Consider the following 20394-nt stretch of genomic DNA (forward strand, 5'->3'; position numbering starts at 1 on the left):
GAGACTAGAATTATATAATTTATGCTTTAATGTGTCGAGATTCGTGAAACATTAAGCCAGTAGGATAGAAGAGAAAAAAATTTCGAAATTGAATTAATTTGTTCCTAAAATTTGTTATAAATATTCAATTTATAAAATTAAAATGTCTACTCCATTATCAACTAAGGAAAAAATAAAAACTTCCTTATCACCTACCTAATCACCTACTCAAAAAATATTGAAAACAGTCCTAGTTTATCATAAATATATAAATTATAAAATCTCAATATATATACTATTAATGGTAAAAAAAAAAAAAATTTTTTTATACATTATCTATTCAGAAAATAAATAAAATAGTCCCTGAAATTTATTATAAATATTCAAATTATAAAATCACGATATATGCGCTATTAATATAAATAAAAAAAAAATGAAAAATTCTTTATAAATAATCTATTCAGAAAATAATTAAAAGATTTCTGAATATATTATAAATATAGAATTTTAATAAATATACTGTCAATAATTAATAGAACAAAGAAAAAAAATTAATTGCAAATAACCTGCTAAGAAAATAATTGATATTATTAACCTATACATTAAAATCATATTAGCAGTCACAAGACCAACGCCCACGTGACGCCATATTCCTCGTCAAAGTGTGACGTCACACGTGTCGAGTGTGTCGTGCGAAAATATATATATATATCGACTACCACACACTCGTATTGAATATTAATATATTGCGAATGAAAAGTGTCCACATAGCCGACAATTACCTGTACACGATCATTCCTTATTGCAAACTTGTATTCGCGACATGAGTCGTGGATTGAAAGAAAAGAACAGCCTCGTGGCCAGCAAGCATAGTTTTTCTTCGACACAGCGTAGTTAACCATCACCTGCCACGATGATTAATGGCTCGTGTTCCCTAGTGAAGCCCTAGGCCGATTTTTGTCGCCGCTACACTGTTCTGCACTTTATACACCGGTCATTACTCCGTGCGACGTTTTCATCAAAAAGAGTTATCTCGGACAGTAACTTTACATTAAATCTTTCCTCCACTGGCAGCCATACGTCTCGCTCTCCCGCTAAAACTGACGGCTGCGCGCGCAGGTCATGTGACGCGAAGCGAAGCCTCGTATCCAGCGCGCGCAGGTCACATGACAAGCCTCGAACCCTCGCATCCAGCGCGCGTAGGTCACATGACAAGACTCGACCCTCGCGTCCCTCGCGTGTGAATTTGAATCGCGTCACTCGACTATTTATTCTCTATTAATGATAAAATTACAAAACGCTTTAACTAATAATTCGCGGATACTGATATATTGAAGTTTATCGTGATATTACGCACTGTTAGTGAAATTTATGTGTATATTGTTAAACCGTGTACGTAACATTTATTCCTATTGTTTTTGGTTAAATATTCACACCGGAACGAATACAGCCTATTGGATAATATTTAGTACGGTAATCTGCAATTAACTGAATTCAACGCAGCGCGAAAATCGTTGCCAGAAACACACTGATGAATGTGGTTAACGTTGTTGCTAATTTATTATAAACTCATTAGCACTATTTTACTCGTTTTGCAATTCGCCTAACATTTTTATCCAATTTTATGCACTGTAATGTACGCTGTATGATATTCAAAAGATCGAGATTAAGTGTAAACCGAATATACATGAAATATGTATCATCTCGAACTCTGACGATGAAATAAATTTGCACGAATTAAAAGAAGAATTGTTTACAGTTAAATTGAATTATTTTTCACGGAAATCTTCCTTTCTGCATGAATTTATATTACGATTATAAATCATATATTTGACAGAAAAGAAAATATAGAAGATATAGAATATAGAAAAGAAAATATATAAATTTCTACTGAAAAAAAAAAAAGATAAAAGTAGAAAGAACATCTATATAGATAGCCAAAATCTCAGAATGATTTTTAATTTACTCCAACGATTAATAATTCCAGATTTTTATATTCTTTGCCCCACAAGTGACTATTATTATATCGTTATCGATGATTCGCGAATCTGAAACCGAATAACTGTCGCAGGTCGAGACGAAACGATATTCCATACGCGACTAACGATTCTTCATCGATCGTCTCGTACCGAAACGCAGTAAGTGGAGCAAGATTTGACCCAGCGATGCCGGTTAGAGGTCGAGGAATCGTCGTGAATCGGATGATCCGTCCAAGTGGATCGTGGGAGCCCGTGGCTAGATTCGAATCGAGAATGTACTCACCTATGATAGTGTGCACCCTCACGGACAGCTGGGTCCTGAGAACGATCGAGTTCTTTCGGCTGCAACAGAGGAAAAGAGAGAACGATATCAGTAACTGAGCTGTCGCAAATGTAAAATCGATGCCAGGGTAACCCCTAAGACCTCGAAATATCTCTTTGGGTTACGTTCAAGATGTGTATACCTAGAGACACTATCTCCAAGAAATTCTGGTAAAAATGCAATCTCCTAATGTAATAAATAAGATGATTTAGGCCCTCCAATTTCTTCAGGTATATTTACTTCTTATTTATTAAAATCAGATGAAAAGACAGGTTCAATTAACGATAATAAAATAGAATCATAATCTATATATCTCAGTGCTGTTAAATCTAATATCAATGATAAATAACAATACTTGAATTTTCCGAAATTTTAGTGTTAAATTAATGTCTTATCTCATCTCTAATAACCTATAGGATTTGATTATTCAAGATAGAGAATATAACATGTTATTTATTTTATTATCACCATCGCCGTATTAACGTATTAATTTCTGATTGAAGAATCGTAAGCGTAAAATCCAAAGAAATAAATTTCAATTTTCTGTCCCCATGGTTAACCAATTCTTCAAACCTCGAGTACCTGAAATGTACCCACCCCAAGATGCAAGATCTATCAACACTCGATCTCCTCGTTCGACAGGGGCAAATCTCGACACCTGCAGCCCCGATTTCCTGACCCGTGACCAAAAGCACGCCCTGAATAAACTGGGTTAAACATTTCCGCAACGCAACGGACCTCGCGTAGGTATAGAATACTCTCGTCTCCGCTCGCCTAATAATTTCTTCCAGCACGGACCGATGCTAACTATTCGTGGCCGCGAATTAATCGGGCTTTGCCAGTGGGTAATTACTTAATTGGGCCTGCGTGAGCGCTTGCACAACCCGTAGCAATACTAGCATACACGCGCGTTCAGCGCGACACGAATTGGGTTAGAGTGGCTCCGCTCGGAATCTGCCTCCGCGCACCTTGGCTAGCCGCGGCGAACTTTAAGGCCCTGCGAACCTTCCCACGCCACGCGTCCCTGAGAAACTACGGCGACCGCGTGCACAATGGATTTCAGGAGTCGGACGAGGTGCGGCGAGGGGGAGGAAAAAGAACGAGGGGTGCAGGCGGCGGAGAAGGCCTGAAGAGAGAAGACGAAGACACAGACGGCGGCGTAGCGAGCGTCAAACACATCCGGGGCAAAAAAGTCGGCTACGTACGCGCGCGTTAATAATGTTTCCGCTCGTTAAACGAGCGAGACGGAGCGCGATTACGCATTTTGCTTTTCCCACAAGCGGACACGTACGCGGAGGACAGAGCGTGTTCGTGTGCAAATGCTGTACGCGGAATCCGCGATTGCAGCGCGCGCGCGCGCGGCGATCGAGATCGATCCGCGATTAAGCGCGATTGTGTGCGTTGTCTTCATGAAAATTTCAAGCAGCGATGAGAAATCGTTTTTCTAAGACTGTGTTTTGTGTCGTGTATAGCCGGCTCTGTGTACGTCTATGCGTACATTCGAGGTATCCGAAAGGGGGTTGAGATCTTGCGGAACGAAGCGCAGGAAAGTGAAGAGTGGATGCTTAGGAATTAAATTTATATGCTTCGGGTCGGGGAAAATCACGGAGAGAGTTTGCTTTTAATCTAGTTTTGATTGTCGACGTAGAACACCTCGTTGTTTGGAATAAATTACATCGGAGTGTATGAGACCTGTAGGCTGAGGATCAATGGGAGATTTAAGGAAGCTGACGAGTTCTCCGTGTTTGATAAAATGAAGTCCGATAGTTGAAAAATGAAGGGAAGGAGAGGAGAAATATTTATAGTTCGTTGGTTTGATAGACCTAACAGAGATACACGGATTATGGAGTTCCCAAGTTCCACTGGTTGGTCCTAGGTTCTCTGAAGGGTCCAAGATCACAGAGGTTCCAGTGCCTCGATTAGGGTCAGTCCACGATCGTCAATAATCCAGAGTAATCGAAGCATTAAGGTTTCCAAAGTCCCGAGGTGTCCTGGGATCTTACTAACCCTAGGACCTCTAGCTATCTGCATCTCGATGAACCAAACCGATTTGGAAACTCTGGATCACGTGTACCATAACTCTCTCGTGTCACTGGCTATTACGGTGATATCGAAAATCTTTCTCGAGAATTTTTCAACTTTGAGGAGCTAGGAACTTCTCGAAGAGTCTTAAAGATTCTGAATCACCAGTGACTCTGAAACCGTGAAGATTTTGGTCAACTTCTGAAACTGTAGCTAATCCCAGTTCTCCTATGACGATCCTGAAATATTTCGATTTTTCGTACACCTTCGATATTGGAATTTCGACATATTCTGAATATCTCTTGTATTCATAGAATCTCCGTACATCCCGAATACCTCTCGTAGCTTTGATACCTTCGGTGACTCGAAATACCTGTAGACCAGGACCCGTAGAATTTCCAATATTAGCTCTTGGACCTCGGCGACAGTTGCATCTCCGTTACATTAAGACTCTGGGGCTGCCTCTGATGCGATTCTGTTATGTACAGAAGTGTGAGGTAACTCCTACGAACCCGATAGACCAAAATGGTCCACGTTCACCGATCTCCAGACATTTTGACATCTGTTACCTACCATTCATTTACGTACCGACTTGCATAAATTCTACATTATGCACACAGACTCCAAAACTGTTCGCGTATCTTCATCCGAATTAGACCCTGCTCGTTAATAATTTCAGATCTTCCTTCCCAACTAATTTCCAAATCTCGGGTATTCCATTTCTCGATGGCGATAGGTCCACCTCTAATATCGCGTACCATTTAAATTCAAGGGTTCGTTCAGAACTATCCACCTCTGTATTAAAACTCCATTAACATTTCAAACGACCCAACCCCCGTTCCGCGTCTCGTTCCTTCGCCAAAAGACCGTCGTCATCCCCGTTGAAGATTAAAGAAGCATCGTTAATACGGGAATTACGGAGTTGGCTGGGTCGCGATTGAAAAATATCAGGGGGTTTTAAGCAAACCCGAGATCATATCCGCGCGGAGGAGGAAAACTTTTGATCCTGCCTCTGCTCGTTGCCTCGCGGGCCAGGCTATCCCGTAAACAAACCATTTCCATGTGAATCGAGGGAAAAGAAGCGGTGGCATGGCTCCTCTGATTCCCTTAAGAGAGTTGGAACACGCGGGGGCAGAGGTTTCTCGAATAAATTAAAAACTTTCCGGCACAGGGCCAAGTTCAATGTCGGAGCCAGCACCCGACGACGTCTCCGACCGCGTCGAGGATGTCGTCGTTTACGCTTCCACGTAAACAGACCGCGGTTTCGTTCTTTTCTTCGCATTGTATTCAATCTTTGCTCGCGTAATTGCCGCGTATTGTTCCACGGTAATTGGCCGACAAGAGACGTCAACGGACGAGCGGGGTGAGCGTGTGCTCGTGGAAAGTAGAATCTCAATCTCGCGAGAAACGTGATGGAAGTTTCGAAAGTTATTCGAAAGACAGGTTAAGGGGAGGCGGGGGAGGAATCGGATTGAATTTAGCGATGGCTTTGCGGAACGTTCAGGTATAAACGGAGTAAAATTTCTCTCAGATGAATACAGAGGCAGAGTGATCGTTTGGACGAAGTGGATGCAACTGTTGAGGACAGTTTTGCTAATTGTACGTTATTGATAATTCGTTCTTGGTCCATTGATTGGTAAAATTATTCTTTAACACTAGAACTACCAACCCAGTCAAACTGACTGGTCCCAGAATTTTCCTTTTTGCAATCACCGAACACGTACACCTGCTTTAAGAATAAAATTGGTATCAACTCGTATTAAGAAAGAACTGTAATCAATATATTCACTCGTATTCATCGTATCGCTGAAATTACTATAATTTATGCACGTTATAGTTAGGTATCCATTAAAGATCGGTAGTTCTAGTGTTAAACGTATCCTTGATCATATTTTTATTTTTATTTATTTATTTCTTTTGTGGGTAATATTTGGTTGTATTTTTATGACGTTCATTGTTGAAAGATGATATTTGACTATGTGTGCATTTATATTCTTCGAGGGTTAGGTCTAGGTAATTAGTAGAACGAATTTACTAATTACTAAATATCGAATTGACATGTTTATAGTATTGTATTTAATTTTCCTCCTTCTGGAAAGTGTCATATGTCTCAAAAATTACATATTCATATACAACACTGTACTATTGTATTTTTTTAGGTTCATAGTGGCAACCAATGATTCTTCAATGCCATCGTTGATCATCAGATCTCGAATTAAAATAGAAATTTAATGTTTAGTATCCTTTTTGTTTCTTAGAAAATTCTGATTGTAGCGGATCAGAGGAAACATTTCCGTGTCTTAAAGGAGGGATTCTTTCTCGTTAAATGAAATACCGTATTTTCGTTTCAGCAGCAGGGAAGGAATGCGCAAATACATACAATGACCTTCGAACGATCTCAGACCACTGAATAGCTCTTTAGAGAGGCAAGTGGTTCAAGCTTCGAAGAACTTATGTAAATATCGTACAGAGCAAAAGACGTCTTGCTCCTTGTTTGTTCAAACAAGTTAGATTTTCCTGTAATCGTGGATGTTCTTATACACTACAGCATAAAAAAAAGATGAGAAAGAAATTGACACAAAAATGTGACAGAAAAATCCAAACCTCATTTTAATTTTCTCACGAACGATGTACACAATACACATCACGATTTCATTTTCAGTCGAATAAATTTTTCGTTTTCGAAAGAGGATAAAAATTTTTAATGGAAATTAACAAAGGAACTTTTAATTCCTTAATTAAGAACATTTTTCCTAAAATAACTATCAAAACTTTGTCACATCTATTTATCATCCACACAGATGGTCATTGAGACCATTCCAAAAGCAAAATTCATCCAAATTTAAAATAAGGATAAATCTGCTGGACCTGATAAACCTATCATTCCCAGAACACGTGCTATTCGACCACAATCTTCTCCAAACACGACTTTGATTGCCATAATCAACTCATTCTAACTCCAACAAACGCATCTTCGACATTCCTTAACCTAATCTCAAAAAGAGACATACCTGAACATACATACGTCAAAATATTCCCAAATTTTATGTTTCTTTAATTCAGGTTCATCCCAATGTATCTTTAGGATGCCTTAATTTTTTGAAATAGGAGCAGCACAAGGACCTTTACGATCACTATAACTGTTTCAACAGAAATTTTATTAATGTTAACCGTTTCTCCTAATCCTTAAATATTTTCTGTTCACCCACTCGTTTTAAGCATAGTATATCGTATCTTTTGTCGACCGACGACTCTAGATGACTCTGTACTATATTATTATTTTTCTTGTTACCAAAGGGTTATTACCCGTTAAAATAAATAAATAAGTAAAATCAAACTCGTCGATTTCGGTACTATTACTACCTTTCGACTACCCGATATAAGATCACAAGGTACGAGCGAATTAACTTGTCCCGTTCGTCCTCTGTTTCCCAACAGAACCAGTTTACGCGCTACAGCCGCGATCACGAACGACTTAACAAAACACCCATACTGAACCTTAACTCTGCGAGCCATTCTCGATTCGCTTCCAATTCCCTCCGCCATAAAACCCTCGTTAATTGTTCGAGTCCCACCAAGCCGGCTCGTTCAACCCCGCATTTCCGAACTCGCTGCATTACCCCGAACAAAGCGACTCCTCTAACAAACTCAGCCACGGGCTCTCAAATTTCCGCATCTCGCAAGAACACGCGCCGACTGGCAATGAAAAATGCCGCTGCAACTCCGCGGAAAAACAAGCCCGATCGTACTGAGACCCGGCTCCTCGAGTCGATCTCGAGGCTGCATGCAAATGCGGTCTCACCCTCTCGGCTCGGCTCCACGCGGCCCGGCCCGACCAGCACCGAGTGCACCCGCGGGAGAATGAAAAGCATGGCCGTGGGGAAGCGTTCCCTTGCAAATGGAATGCAAAATCCACGGACGGTGTGTGTCGATGCTCGTGGGAACTTCGCCGTCCCGTAAGCACGACGACGAAAGTCCCGGCGAAAGGATTTCCAATCTCCTTTAATGGCGCATTAATCGCGACTCCGTCGAGGGTTGCCGGACCCGGCGTGGGGGTGCAGGAGGGAGAAAGAGGACCCGTCGCGACGCCGAGCGTCGGGGTAGCTGCTGCGAGAAGGGGCGCAAGAGGGACGCGGCTCGACGCGATAACCCCGGCTCGAAGCGGTTTTCAATTGACGACGGGGCGACCGATAGTCTGCGAAGTTTCCAGCGAGTACCGATTATCGATACTGTTGCATCGAGCGTCGGCTTTGCCGCGCACCAATTTCTCTCGAGCGTTATGAAGTGGCGTTAAATAGACGCGACAGAAGCGTCCTTTTTACAGGGCCCGCTTTCGGGGTGCCCTGCGAGACGCTGCTGCGAGGGAACAGGGAAGGGGAGAGTCTTTTCCTGATGCTGATGGCGGGTCCTTTGCTGTGCAGACTTTGGGTGGGATCTCTGGGATTCGCTTTCTTCGTGAGTCGAGGATATTTTATGGCGATTTGTCGATGAGGATGAGGAAGGTGTATTTTAGATCTCACTATAGCCTAGATTTATCAGTCCTGATCCTCGGTTTATGTGTCTAGATCTAGGCCTAGTTTACACCAGTAAATTGTGGACTATATCCGATCTCGATAATTCGAACCTCTGTAACAGCAAACCTAGCAATATCCAAATGATAGTAACTAAATTTTTAATTAAAAATTGCCCATTCAACGTTGCCATTTTGGTCACTGGTCTTTGCGATCTTTCTTTTAATATAGGTATATCCAATTTTCCAATATTCCAATATTCCTTTGTGTTCCAGTTTTGGGAGTTCTCCTAATTTTATTTCTTCGTCAAAATCACCGTCATTGGACCGATTATGATAGATTCGGTGTTAACTCGAAGACCTTTATAAAAGAAATACCCTGTTTATTTTCTTCGAGTTCTCTCAAGCTTCGACTCTATTCGATTTTCTTCGCTCGTGGGTAAGCTTTAATACGGTATATTTAAGCAAAATATTTGTAGGAGTATAGTTAGTCCTACTTATAGAAATGCCACAATACCTAAGCGAGGAAAACTGCTTCACGATGTTTTACGAATAAATGAATTTTTTTTCTCATCGGAAGATCTAGATACATTAGGAAACAGCAGCTCGTCATTACAATTATTTTCCAGATATTTCCCATAAATAATTACGTTCGTTTCATAAATAGATTGTACGTGTAAATATAATTTATCGTAACCTTAAGTACCCCGTTAAAGCATACTCGTGTTCCCCTGGAATATCTCGAGGAGAAACTAGAAGCTAGTAACAGGAAATGCTTCGTTTTAATTGTATTCTTTTCCGGATGATTGATATTTACAGGTACGAGTAATTATTTCCAAGAGACACTCCACTTCTTACATTTCTCCAGCTTTCCTTTGTTTAATTTATATCTAGAATATTATCAATCATGCACGAGAGTACTTTCTGTTAACATTTTCATTCAGTCACTTTCCTCGCGACGATAAATCACGTCTGGAACGATCGAACTGCCGCCATCTTTTATTTATCAAGGTACTTTGTGTATGCACGTTACGCTTTCGCAATTTATATTACATTCCTCCTGCTTTATTTATCTTCCTCCGAATGAGCCAGAAAGAGCATAGAAATTAACACGTCCTTATCAATAACGACCATACCCATTAATAAACATCTCTTATATGTAATTTCAGATTCGAGATATTAGCGTTCCAGCATCACACTCTACCTAGATACCTGCAACTTTCTTAAATTAAATTTCAAATCTACGAATCGTATTATTTCGAAGAAAAATTCGCAAACCCAAACGATCTACGTTCCTTTAATACTTAAATTGCCACTATAACGAATAGAAGGAAAATAATTAACAAACACTGTTATTGGAGGCTCCTATAATTGAGTAGTTCTTTAGAAAATAGGTACTTCCAATTATCCCATTTTCAAGGTCTATTATTTACGCAATATGGATTGCACAAGTTTCCTATCGATATCACAGTTTAACAGGCAACAAAATTTTAACTCTGTCAACTTTGCACGAAGACTTCCCATCACAAATTTTTCTCTCCACCTGTACTATCATATTCGTGACGAATAATTTGTTTAAAAAAGATCAAAATTGTGTGTTAAAATTATTACTTATTCAAGCATCGGTATGTCGATTAAACATGCCAATAAATCAACCATCCTTGACCTCACTTAGACCCTCTGAGGATCGATTGAAATACCTCGACAGCCCTGTTTCGAGGTCCCAAGGAGCGACGAGGAGGACCAACCGGAAGCTGAGACCACAAACAGGTCATCCAGCGGCCGTGCACACGATGTGCTCAACGATTCGAACGTAATTTCGTTGGCCATTAAAAATGCCAAGCTGTCAAACCGCAGGTGAATGCAAGCTGCACGAAGCGAGCTGCATCGCGCGGAATTACCTCGAGCAGCTTGGAACTTTCGAGGATCAGAGGCTAATTGGCCTACCGGAAACTATAATGTAACTACTCGAAACTTATCGAACGGAGAGAAATTTCCAGTGGAACGCCCCCGATATTCTAACATTTATTCCTGCAAGTTTCGAGCCCTCTTGTTATACTTTCGAACCGATCGCCGTTCAAAAATCTTCAGGGCAGCGCGGCTCCGTGGAAATTTTCCAGCCAAGACAAACAAAGTTCCGAGTATAACAAGTAGGTTACAAGTGTGGATACAATGCGGTTCCTCGCTAGTACAATTTCGATAGAGCGAGGTGGAAATTGTAATAGAATTCTGCGGATACATGAGCAAGAAGAATTACAACATTGTTCCATGCTTTCCTTTCCAAGTTCTACGCCAATGGGATTGAAACGTTATTAACACTGGGTTTACGGACGCTATTTGTATACCTATTTCTAAGGGCACCTGTCAAATTGACAGGTAAAGGAAACCACGTGCCTTTCTTTTTAACGATTAGTTTAATTTAAAAACAATTATATATTATGTTAACCCTTTGCACTCGAGAGGTGAGCTTCAGTCACCATTAGATAAAATTTCGAAGATAGATATAAATTAATATACCAAATTTAAGATAATGTAACGATATGCAAATAATTCTAGGTTTTAATTATTACTCGATTTCTGATCTCTTTCTGATCTCTTTTCAACCTCCACTCTTCTTTAGCCAAAAAATCGTCGAGTGCAAAGGGTTAACAGTCTTAATATAGGTTAACTAAATCTGTTACCATCGTATAATTGGGGCAATCCTTCCGTCAAATTGACAGGTTCCATAAATCTAGTATTAACTATTGACACGTAGATTTGGCCAATAGCAGCCATTTTATTTTTCACGATCCAATTAACTCATCCCTCCTCAAACTTTAAAATATCGTTTATTTTATTAAAATATATTTTCTATCGAGATCCGAATTATTTATAATTAATCAATTAACTTAATTCTTCGTCGTTCCTGCGAAAAGCAAATACGACTGCCAATTATTCCAACGGAACTGCAATTAAAATATCGCCGAAAGCAGAGGAAGAAGATGATTCTCAGTAGAGATTTTAAGAGAGATTAATCCAGGATTATTCCTCGTTGCATAATAATTTCGTCACACGAGACACATTACACGGAATTATTCAACGCCGGTTTCGCAACGTACGAATTAACTATAGCTACCTCTGTCCGTTTAATGTAACATACAACGGAACCGCGGAAGCATGCAGGGACATAAAAATTCTCGCCAAACCGGCTGAAATTCAGTTCCTTCGTCCCCTATCTAAATTTCAGTCGAAGTTCAAGTATCTTCGAATTAAGCCTGAATCCGAGTATTTGGGTTAAACTCGAGTTAAGTGCTAAGTTAGGCTAAATTTAAGCCAAGTCTGAGTCACGAGCGAGGCATGTCGCGGCTCTCTTCTTCGATCGTCTCGAATCCGTGTGCATCGCGTAGATCATGCGAGGGGGGGAGAAATAACCGATAATTTATTCCAATTCCACGTGTCGCGAATTTCCTGCAAAAAGGCGGATTCAAATTCCAGCAGAGTCCCAGTGATCGTTGATCCGATGGGACTCTCCACGAGATTCGTCGAAGGCTCTTGATCCCTGGCCAACTCGTAACCCTTTGTCGCGACGAGAGGCTGCCAATTGGCCATTGCCATCGCGTTAGCTACATTAAATCCGCAGAATCGGTGGTCGCGTGAAATCGAGACATCGAGAAGGTCTATAAGTTGCAGAAACTTGTTGTACAGTTGACCACGGTCATCGTGCGAGATGTTGGCTTCATTTTGGCTAACAGCGAGCTCAGACAGAAATTGGATGCTAATTGTGACAGCAACTCGTCACGAGACATTTAGAGAGGTTGGACAGGTTTGCTCGTTTGTCGAATTAATTACGATTATTGTGCCCTGGCGTTGCCATTGTCAGGCAAATTGTAACGAAGTGGCTGAAACGACCGTGACGAGTTGGACACTTGGAAAATATCTCCAAGGTCGACCACTTGCATTGCGTAACGCTATTTCGATATTTTGGTAGATTTCAAATTTCTCTTGTGTTATATCGACACGCTCCCACATTGTCAAAATCGCGAATATTCGAATTTTCCGAGATACCTGCGATTTCGTAATTTTCTCGAATTATTATTTGACGTTTAATAAATTGGGGATTTTAGGGAAGCAGGAATTCTTTCGGCCAAACGAAATTTTATAAAGTCGTTTGTTTTTTGACAGTTCGATCGATCAGGGTATAGTAATGATTTATGTCTGATACGAGGTTATATATTATCGAATGCTCTCCTCATTCACGAGTCACAAAATACGATCGCTATCGCAGCTGGAATCTTGAATAAAGATAACCAAAGCATTAGCAAACTCGACCTGAAATCGCTGCTCGAGGTAAATCGCAGCTTTTTCACCGCAAGCTCGTTCTAACTGTAAACCGAACAAGAGCCTCGAGAACATCGAAGTAGAGTAAACCAACGACTCATAAATCCAAAGATAAGCGGTGAACCTGAATCGCTCGGTATCACCAGACCGATTTCCACTTCGATTGCGACACTGTCTCTATTCGGGTAGCTCCTCCGATTGCTCCTCGAATTATGCAAGAAACGCAGGCAAAACAACGAAGCACCGAAATAAAACGTTCCGCGAGATTTGCCAAGAATTGAGTCACTAGGCTTGAAAACAAAATTCCACGTTTTCCTTTCGCGCGAGAATCAGCCCTCGCTGTGTCATCGACGTCTAGCTATGGATATACCCTATCGTTCGCCAGTATTTGTCCACCTGTAGATGTGTTGACAATGGAGATATACGGATACAGGGCAAATATTTGAGCGAGAATTGTTACAAATTTATCGTCACGCGGGTACCTTGGGGAATGATAACGAAGCTTACAAATTAATCAAAAATTAGAGTGTAAATCTGTTTGGAATTTTGAAATATGTGCCGAGAAGCTAATGATACATGCTACCATGTACTCGTTATACTACGCACCCGTATAAATGATTTAGTATAGATATTTAACCCTCTGCGATGGGGTAACGAGTCCAACTCGTCGTGAGTACTTGTTCTCCTTTTTAATTAGGATTGTATGCTACACTTGTCATGCGATGAGATTATATTTAACTTGTTTGTTGATTAAAATTAAGTACTTTCGAATACATCGCTTGTTAGAATTAAATCACAGAGTGAGGGGTGAAAATGAATATTCAAATAGCTGATCTGGTCATGAATTTTAAATATCAGAAATTACATCGATCTCGAAGACTTTCTCAGGAATTTGAAAGAACCTCCTAGATTATCATAATTTATCGCAATAAATCAAATAATCTAACGATGAAAAATATCTCTTTATATAATTAAACAATTCTATAAGATGCAACCACTTATCCCACACGTGTTATATACTTTTGTCCCTCTTGTTTCCTTCTCTTCCTGCATTTATAAATACAACAAAATACATGGATAAAAATATTTAAAAAAGAAAAATTAATTCCATGTATATATATATTAAATCATTATTGTACTCAAAATATTGACAATTCTACTCCACTTCACTCCTTGAATTTTAATAGCCATTGGGGATATCAAGGTATCAACCCCTTCACAGTGAATCTCGAGTGAGACCAGCTTCTAAAAACAATTAACCCTTTGCACTCGAGAGTCATCATCAGTCACCATTTCATAAAATTTGGAAGATCGATATTTATTAATATATCAAATTTAATGTAATGTAACACTGTACGAGGTATCGAAATCAAGTAATTCTACAATTCTATTATTATACAATTCTTTATTTACTGCTCAAAAAAGTATAGTCAGTTACTTAGTAGAGAATCTGAATTTCTACTCTTCTCTAGTCAAAAAATCGTCGAGTGCAAAGGGTAAAATATTTCCAAAAATTCAAAAGATTGTACCCTCTACCATTCTTCAACCCCCCAGTTGTCTCCATCGACATTCATCCTTTGGAAATTAGAAATTGAGTAAAGAAATATCTCTCAGAAGAATCCAACGATTTCTAAAAACAATTAAATATTTTACGTCTGTACGAAACGTATCGTTTATACTCATCCGTATATTCAGAACTGCGTCAGAAAAGATTAATTCCGCTGTCAATTAATTCGGAATGTATTCTATAATTAATACGAATATTCCAAAAACTAGCAAATTCTCTGCCCAATGATTCAAAAGATTTACTATCCACCATTTTTCAACCCCCAGTTGTCTCCACCGATATTCGTGTTCTTTGGAAATTAGAAATTGAGTGAGAAGATATCTCACAGAAGAATCCAACAACCTGGCAAGGACCTAACTCGCGGAACGTATTCTATAATTAATACGAATATTCCAAAAACTAGCAAATTCTCTGCCCAATGATTCAAAAGATTTACTATCCACCATTTTTCAACCCCCCAGTTGTCTCCACCGATATTCGTGTACTTTGGAAATTAGAAATTAACTGAGGAGATATCTCACAGAAGAATCCAACGACTTGGCAAGGACCTAACTCGCGGAACGAATCGGTTGGCTCTCAGCAAGGTCGACGCTGATTTACTCGTCGTTCGATGACGAATTAATTATCTCGAGTACAGAACCGTTCCATTCGGATCTGTCGAATGTCCGCGACAATCGGCATACAGTGACGATTCGAGTGGAAGGAACGAATAATCAGCGACGAAGCAACGATTGCGCAAGAGTCCTCGTCTCTCTCTCTCTTCCCGGGACCATAAATCACTTAAGAATTAACCCCTCTAATTGGTCCTGGCGGTATTTAAATCGACGACGCCCGGTCGCCACCGTGGAGAATGCGGACGTGCGTGGAAAACGCGTGCACCAGCCTCTCCGACACGGCCGTGCGTTTTTACGCGTTCCATTTAATTCCCGCGCGTTTATAATTAGTAGACGCTTCCCGGTCGCGACCGTCGCCAGCTCGATTCTACGATCGTCAACGGGGTAATTAGGGTTTTCTCTTGGCCACGAGGACAGCGAACGTGGCCCTCGCGAAGGATGAGACACGAGCCAAGGTGACGCGCTTGCGAGAGCCGAGCTTTCGTGCATTAAACGATGACAGATCATTCGAGATCGCTGATGAAAGATCACACAGCTTTTGGGGAACCTGTCCTTTCGTTTTTGTCATTTTATTTTTGTTTTCGGAGTATCGCAGGTGCGACAGCAAGGCCTAGATTATCATAGGGTTCGCGTGGTTCATTTTTGTATTTATCGCGAATACGAAGCAGGTTTTGATAAAATGAATATGTCAAGAGATTATACGTGTATCTTTGGGTTTTGGGGATTTTTTGATGCAACTGTTTAAGAATTTTCTAAGATATAGGAATTTTAGGAAATTTTAGGGAAAAATAGATGACTCTGTTCATAAAATAACCTTCCTTTGTTTCATCATGAAATTTCATTCATGAAATAATTTGAAATTTAATTGACGGGTATTTCAAAGATACAGGTCGAACCAAGATTTATTTCACGCGTTTAAAATACCGATGTTATAAAAAGGAGTAATTACTTCAGCGAATAAAATTAATTAGAGAATAATATTTGTATATTCCGCTCTCTGCATTTGATCACAAACGCGATTTAATTCATCGAATTATTTTTTAAATATTGCAAACGTTGTTGGAAAAGCCGGGTATTTTTAAAATCTACGCTTTACCTCGCGATGAAACGCAATTCGTGAATTATAAAATACAAGCATGAGAAATAAAAAGGAACTTAATAGAATGCAATTATTATAAAATATAATCGATATCGATACCAATTAAATATTCGTAAATAAATGTTTCTTTCTCCCCTGGGAATGAAAATTCCAGGTTCTGACGTGTCTGCGACTACTGCTGGAAAAAGAATCGCGGTGAACCTCTATTGCCGCGTGTAAACGAGCAGAGACGAGTACCAGAGGGATCGAATCGAACGCGCTCGATGACAATTTACGTCAATTTAAGTCGTTGACGACTGGCTCGTCGCGACGATGACACGTGAAAGGATTCGTGGCTTGTTGGAAGGCAACAAACGCGACGATTGCACTCGAATAATAGCCGATCGAAGTGGAAACGAGCGGGTCTGGGTTGGGATCGCCTCACGATCGCGTCGAAGAGGACTGAACGCTCGAAAACGGCGATTCCGTGGATTTATGTTTGCCCGGACGCTGGTCCCTGTCATCCAGCTGGCTATCGCCAACCATCCACCATTTTTCTCGCGGTAATTAAACTGCCACTTTCCAGAACTTTTATTACCATTTTCTTATTGCTAGAAAGCTGATCTGCTCGTTCATCATTAGTTAAACACAGTGAGAGTGGAAGTAATATTTCTCCTAATCTACTAACCGAGTCCAGTTTCAGAGTGTCATTATTTAGCGTAAAGTTTCAATAAGACACGCGAGCAACGTCCAATGTGCTTCTCTCGAGACTGGCTGTCAGGGACTTTTAATTACATTTAAGGGGAAAAACAGTCCCCGAAGAAGAAAACCGGAGACTTTCCAAACGATCCGAACTTCGGGAAGTATGTTCCAATTTGCTTGTAATATGTAACTTCTAGACAGATTGATAGTCAATTACCATCTTCCATGAAATAAAAATGAAGAAGCAAAGAAAATTGGAGGCAAACACGTCTAGAACTAAGTTCTCGGTTAAAAAGTAACGAGATTTTTAAACTCAAGATTCGAGATTAGGTACGAGGCTTTCAGAACACAAGATTCTCGAGACTCGAGACTTTCAGGACTCAAGATTTCCAAAGCTCAAACTTTCAGGATCCCTATCTTTCAGGACACAAGCTTTCAGAACTGCAGACTGTCAAGATTCGAGACTTTTAAGACCCAAGACTGTCAGGACTCCAATCATTTAGAACCCTGGACTTCCAGGATTTTAGACTGTCAGAACTTGAACTTTCAGAACTGTAGACTGTCAAGATTCCAGACTTTCAAGACCTAAGGCTGTCAGGACTCCAATCATTCAAGACCCTAGACTTCCAAGACTTTAAATTTTCAGGATTTAAAACTTCAGGACTGTAGACTGTCAAGATTTGAGACTTTCAGGATCCAAGACTGTCAGAACTCCAATCACTCAGGACCCTAGACTTCCAGGACTGTAGACTTTCTGGACTGAAACTTTCAGAATTGTAGACAGTCAAGATTCGAAATTTTGAGGACCCAAGACTGTCAGGACTCCAATCATTCAAAACCCTAGACTTCTAGGACTTAAACTTTCAGAACTGTAGACTGTCAAGATTCAAGACTGTCATGACTCCAATCATTCAGAATCCTAGACTTCCGCGACTCAAGAATTTCAGGACTCTAATCATATAGGACCTTAGACTGTCAAGATTCACGATTGTCGAAATTCAAAATTATCAGGACTCCAGATTTCGAAGGTATAAGACTTGCAAAACTCAAAACATTCGAGACTTCGAATCTTTGAGCCAATCGCAAGACGACTTCAAACGAACCCTCTTTAGAACCTAAGTTTCAGAGTTGACATTCGAACCACTCCACCCATCGCTACCCGGATATCCCGAAGCATGCACGCCAGCGACTGACAGAAGCGATTGACCCTTGAAATTGGCATAATTGTTGTCACCGTGTGCCCCGGCTAAGCCGACGACACCCGGTAGTTCCTTTCGCATTCGACTGGGCGCTCCATCATCGGGATTCAGCGGACGGCGCCGCCGCCTGATCGATGATCGATCGACGCGTGCTCGTGACGGCACGCTTCCCTTCCGTTTTCTGGCGACGCTGGCACCCGTACGATTTCGTCGAACCGATGAAGAAAAGACGGCCAACGAATTAAACTGTTCGTCGGGTTTTCGAAGAGTCGAGTCACGGCCGGTGATGGACGATACAGGCGCGGGAGAAAGTCGAGGAACGGAACAATCGCGGCCAGGTGTCATCGAGCCGTGGATCATTTCGTGATTGCGCCGATCGTCGAGTTTCGGCTCGAGGGGTTGACACAATGGGTTACTTTCGTTTCGAAACCATGTTCCCGCCTTCTCAGCTTCTTTATGCATCGACAGCGTGGTCTTTCATCGACTTTAAATCGCCTCGACCGCAAACACCCAGCGTGTACCGTGTTTGGAGAGAGGCGAAAGCTCGGAAACATGGGCCTCGAAAATACATTTGCAAAAATATTCGCTGATCCCGAGAGTATTTTAACCTTCATTGACAATTTGTCAATTTTATTCGCCTCTCTCTCGAGAGAGAAAGAAATATATGCTATATCGTCTTTAATTGTCTCGTTCTTTAATTTATAATAATTCTGAGAATGTATAGGTTATTATAATACCGATTTCATATCTCATAATTGAGCATGATGCGTGGTTGAGAAGAAAGTTAGGTTCGCGAATGATGGTTGCAGTTTCGTGTCAAAAATATCAATTTCTCAATTTCTTGACATTCCTGAATTGAAATTAAAGAAATACTTCGCTTTTTATTATACCGATTTCGTACCAGCCTTATTTTCCTGTTTCTATTATTTTATTTGAAAACTAGGAAAATTGAATTTTTAACACGCATTAATTAACAGGTACCAGTCACGCAATAAAATTTACCAAACACATTGTAATACTTCCGAATTTCTAATTGCAAGAATCGAATTTTTGAAAATATCGATGAATCTTCATCCCTCTATACAGTTTAAATAGAATCTGCTATAATTTTTAAATTCTATCTATATTTTATCTTTATACTCCAACCTGTATATTAAAGGGCACGTGTCGATTAAACAGAAAAATAATAGTGGTAAAGAAATAAACATTACTGGGGTATGTCAAACCACAGTATACCAATTACGGATTAAAATGTGACAGGGAACATTGGATACCTCTGACCACGATTAAATACCATGTTTCAATCGAAAACATTAAGAACAACCAGTTCCTCGTAATTCCTCCATTCCTACAGAACCTGTTCTCAATTATTTTTCACAATGGTACTCATTCCACTCACTGTCAATATTTGCACGCACCAATTTCAAACATCCACCTCGTCAAACCCTAACAATCATCACTACCTATTAACTAAAAATCTCATTAACCCTTTATAAACGAATGCCACGAAATAAAAATAATACAGGACATTGATACCTGCAATCATCGACTCAAACCACGCAAAGTAATTTATAATTTCACTATTACTTCAGATATTCCTTTTAATTAAAACCAATCTTTCTTCTTTCATTTTCCACGAAACAAAACATGAAAATTTATTTTAAATATAAAATATTTAGATACGCCGTTCCAATGTCGTGGTCAGAAATCAATAGTCAAGTATTCTCACAGGAAAATTTTGGAAAATTCGTGAAATGAATCGCGTTAGCAGTAAATATAGCACAATCGATCCAGAGACCCGTAGATGAAGAAACGAAGGAAACATGAAATATTGAAAATTTCATGATATTAAAAGAGAAATCCATCAGTCAAGTACCCAGAGCGATGATTCTCAACGCACAATTTTAAATGGAAGATTTGAAAACAGTTATTCAGAGTGTACAGTAAACGTTGAACGAATCACATCCCATGCACCGTTATTTTTTCCTCCACGAAGAGCCGAAACACTGGACGAGATAAAGTCCAACGAAATTTTCTTCGAGGCGGTCGACTTTCCCGTTCGGTAAAAAGAGCGTGACACACACACACACACACGCGCGCGCGCG

At 40.2% G+C, this 20394-nt stretch overlaps 1 protein-coding gene across 2 annotated transcripts in view; it reads right to left on the reverse strand.

Moving 5' to 3' along the window:
* The window catches only part of Fhos (Formin homology 2 domain containing), a 127862-nt gene that overhangs the window by 104969 nt on the left and 2499 nt on the right, over positions 1–20394 (reverse strand). For both annotated transcript variants that reach the window (XM_017904842.1, XM_017904843.1), the window contains exon 2: positions 2242–2300. In XM_017904842.1, coding sequence (XP_017760331.1) covers positions 2242–2300 — 59 coding nt within the window. The remainder of the gene's footprint in view (positions 1–2241; positions 2301–20394) is intronic.

Source organism: Eufriesea mexicana, unplaced genomic scaffold (genome assembly GCF_001483705.2).
Source record: "Eufriesea mexicana isolate 0111107269 unplaced genomic scaffold, ASM148370v2 scaffold3460, whole genome shotgun sequence".
Classification (NCBI taxonomy): domain Eukaryota; kingdom Metazoa; phylum Arthropoda; class Insecta; order Hymenoptera; family Apidae; genus Eufriesea; species Eufriesea mexicana.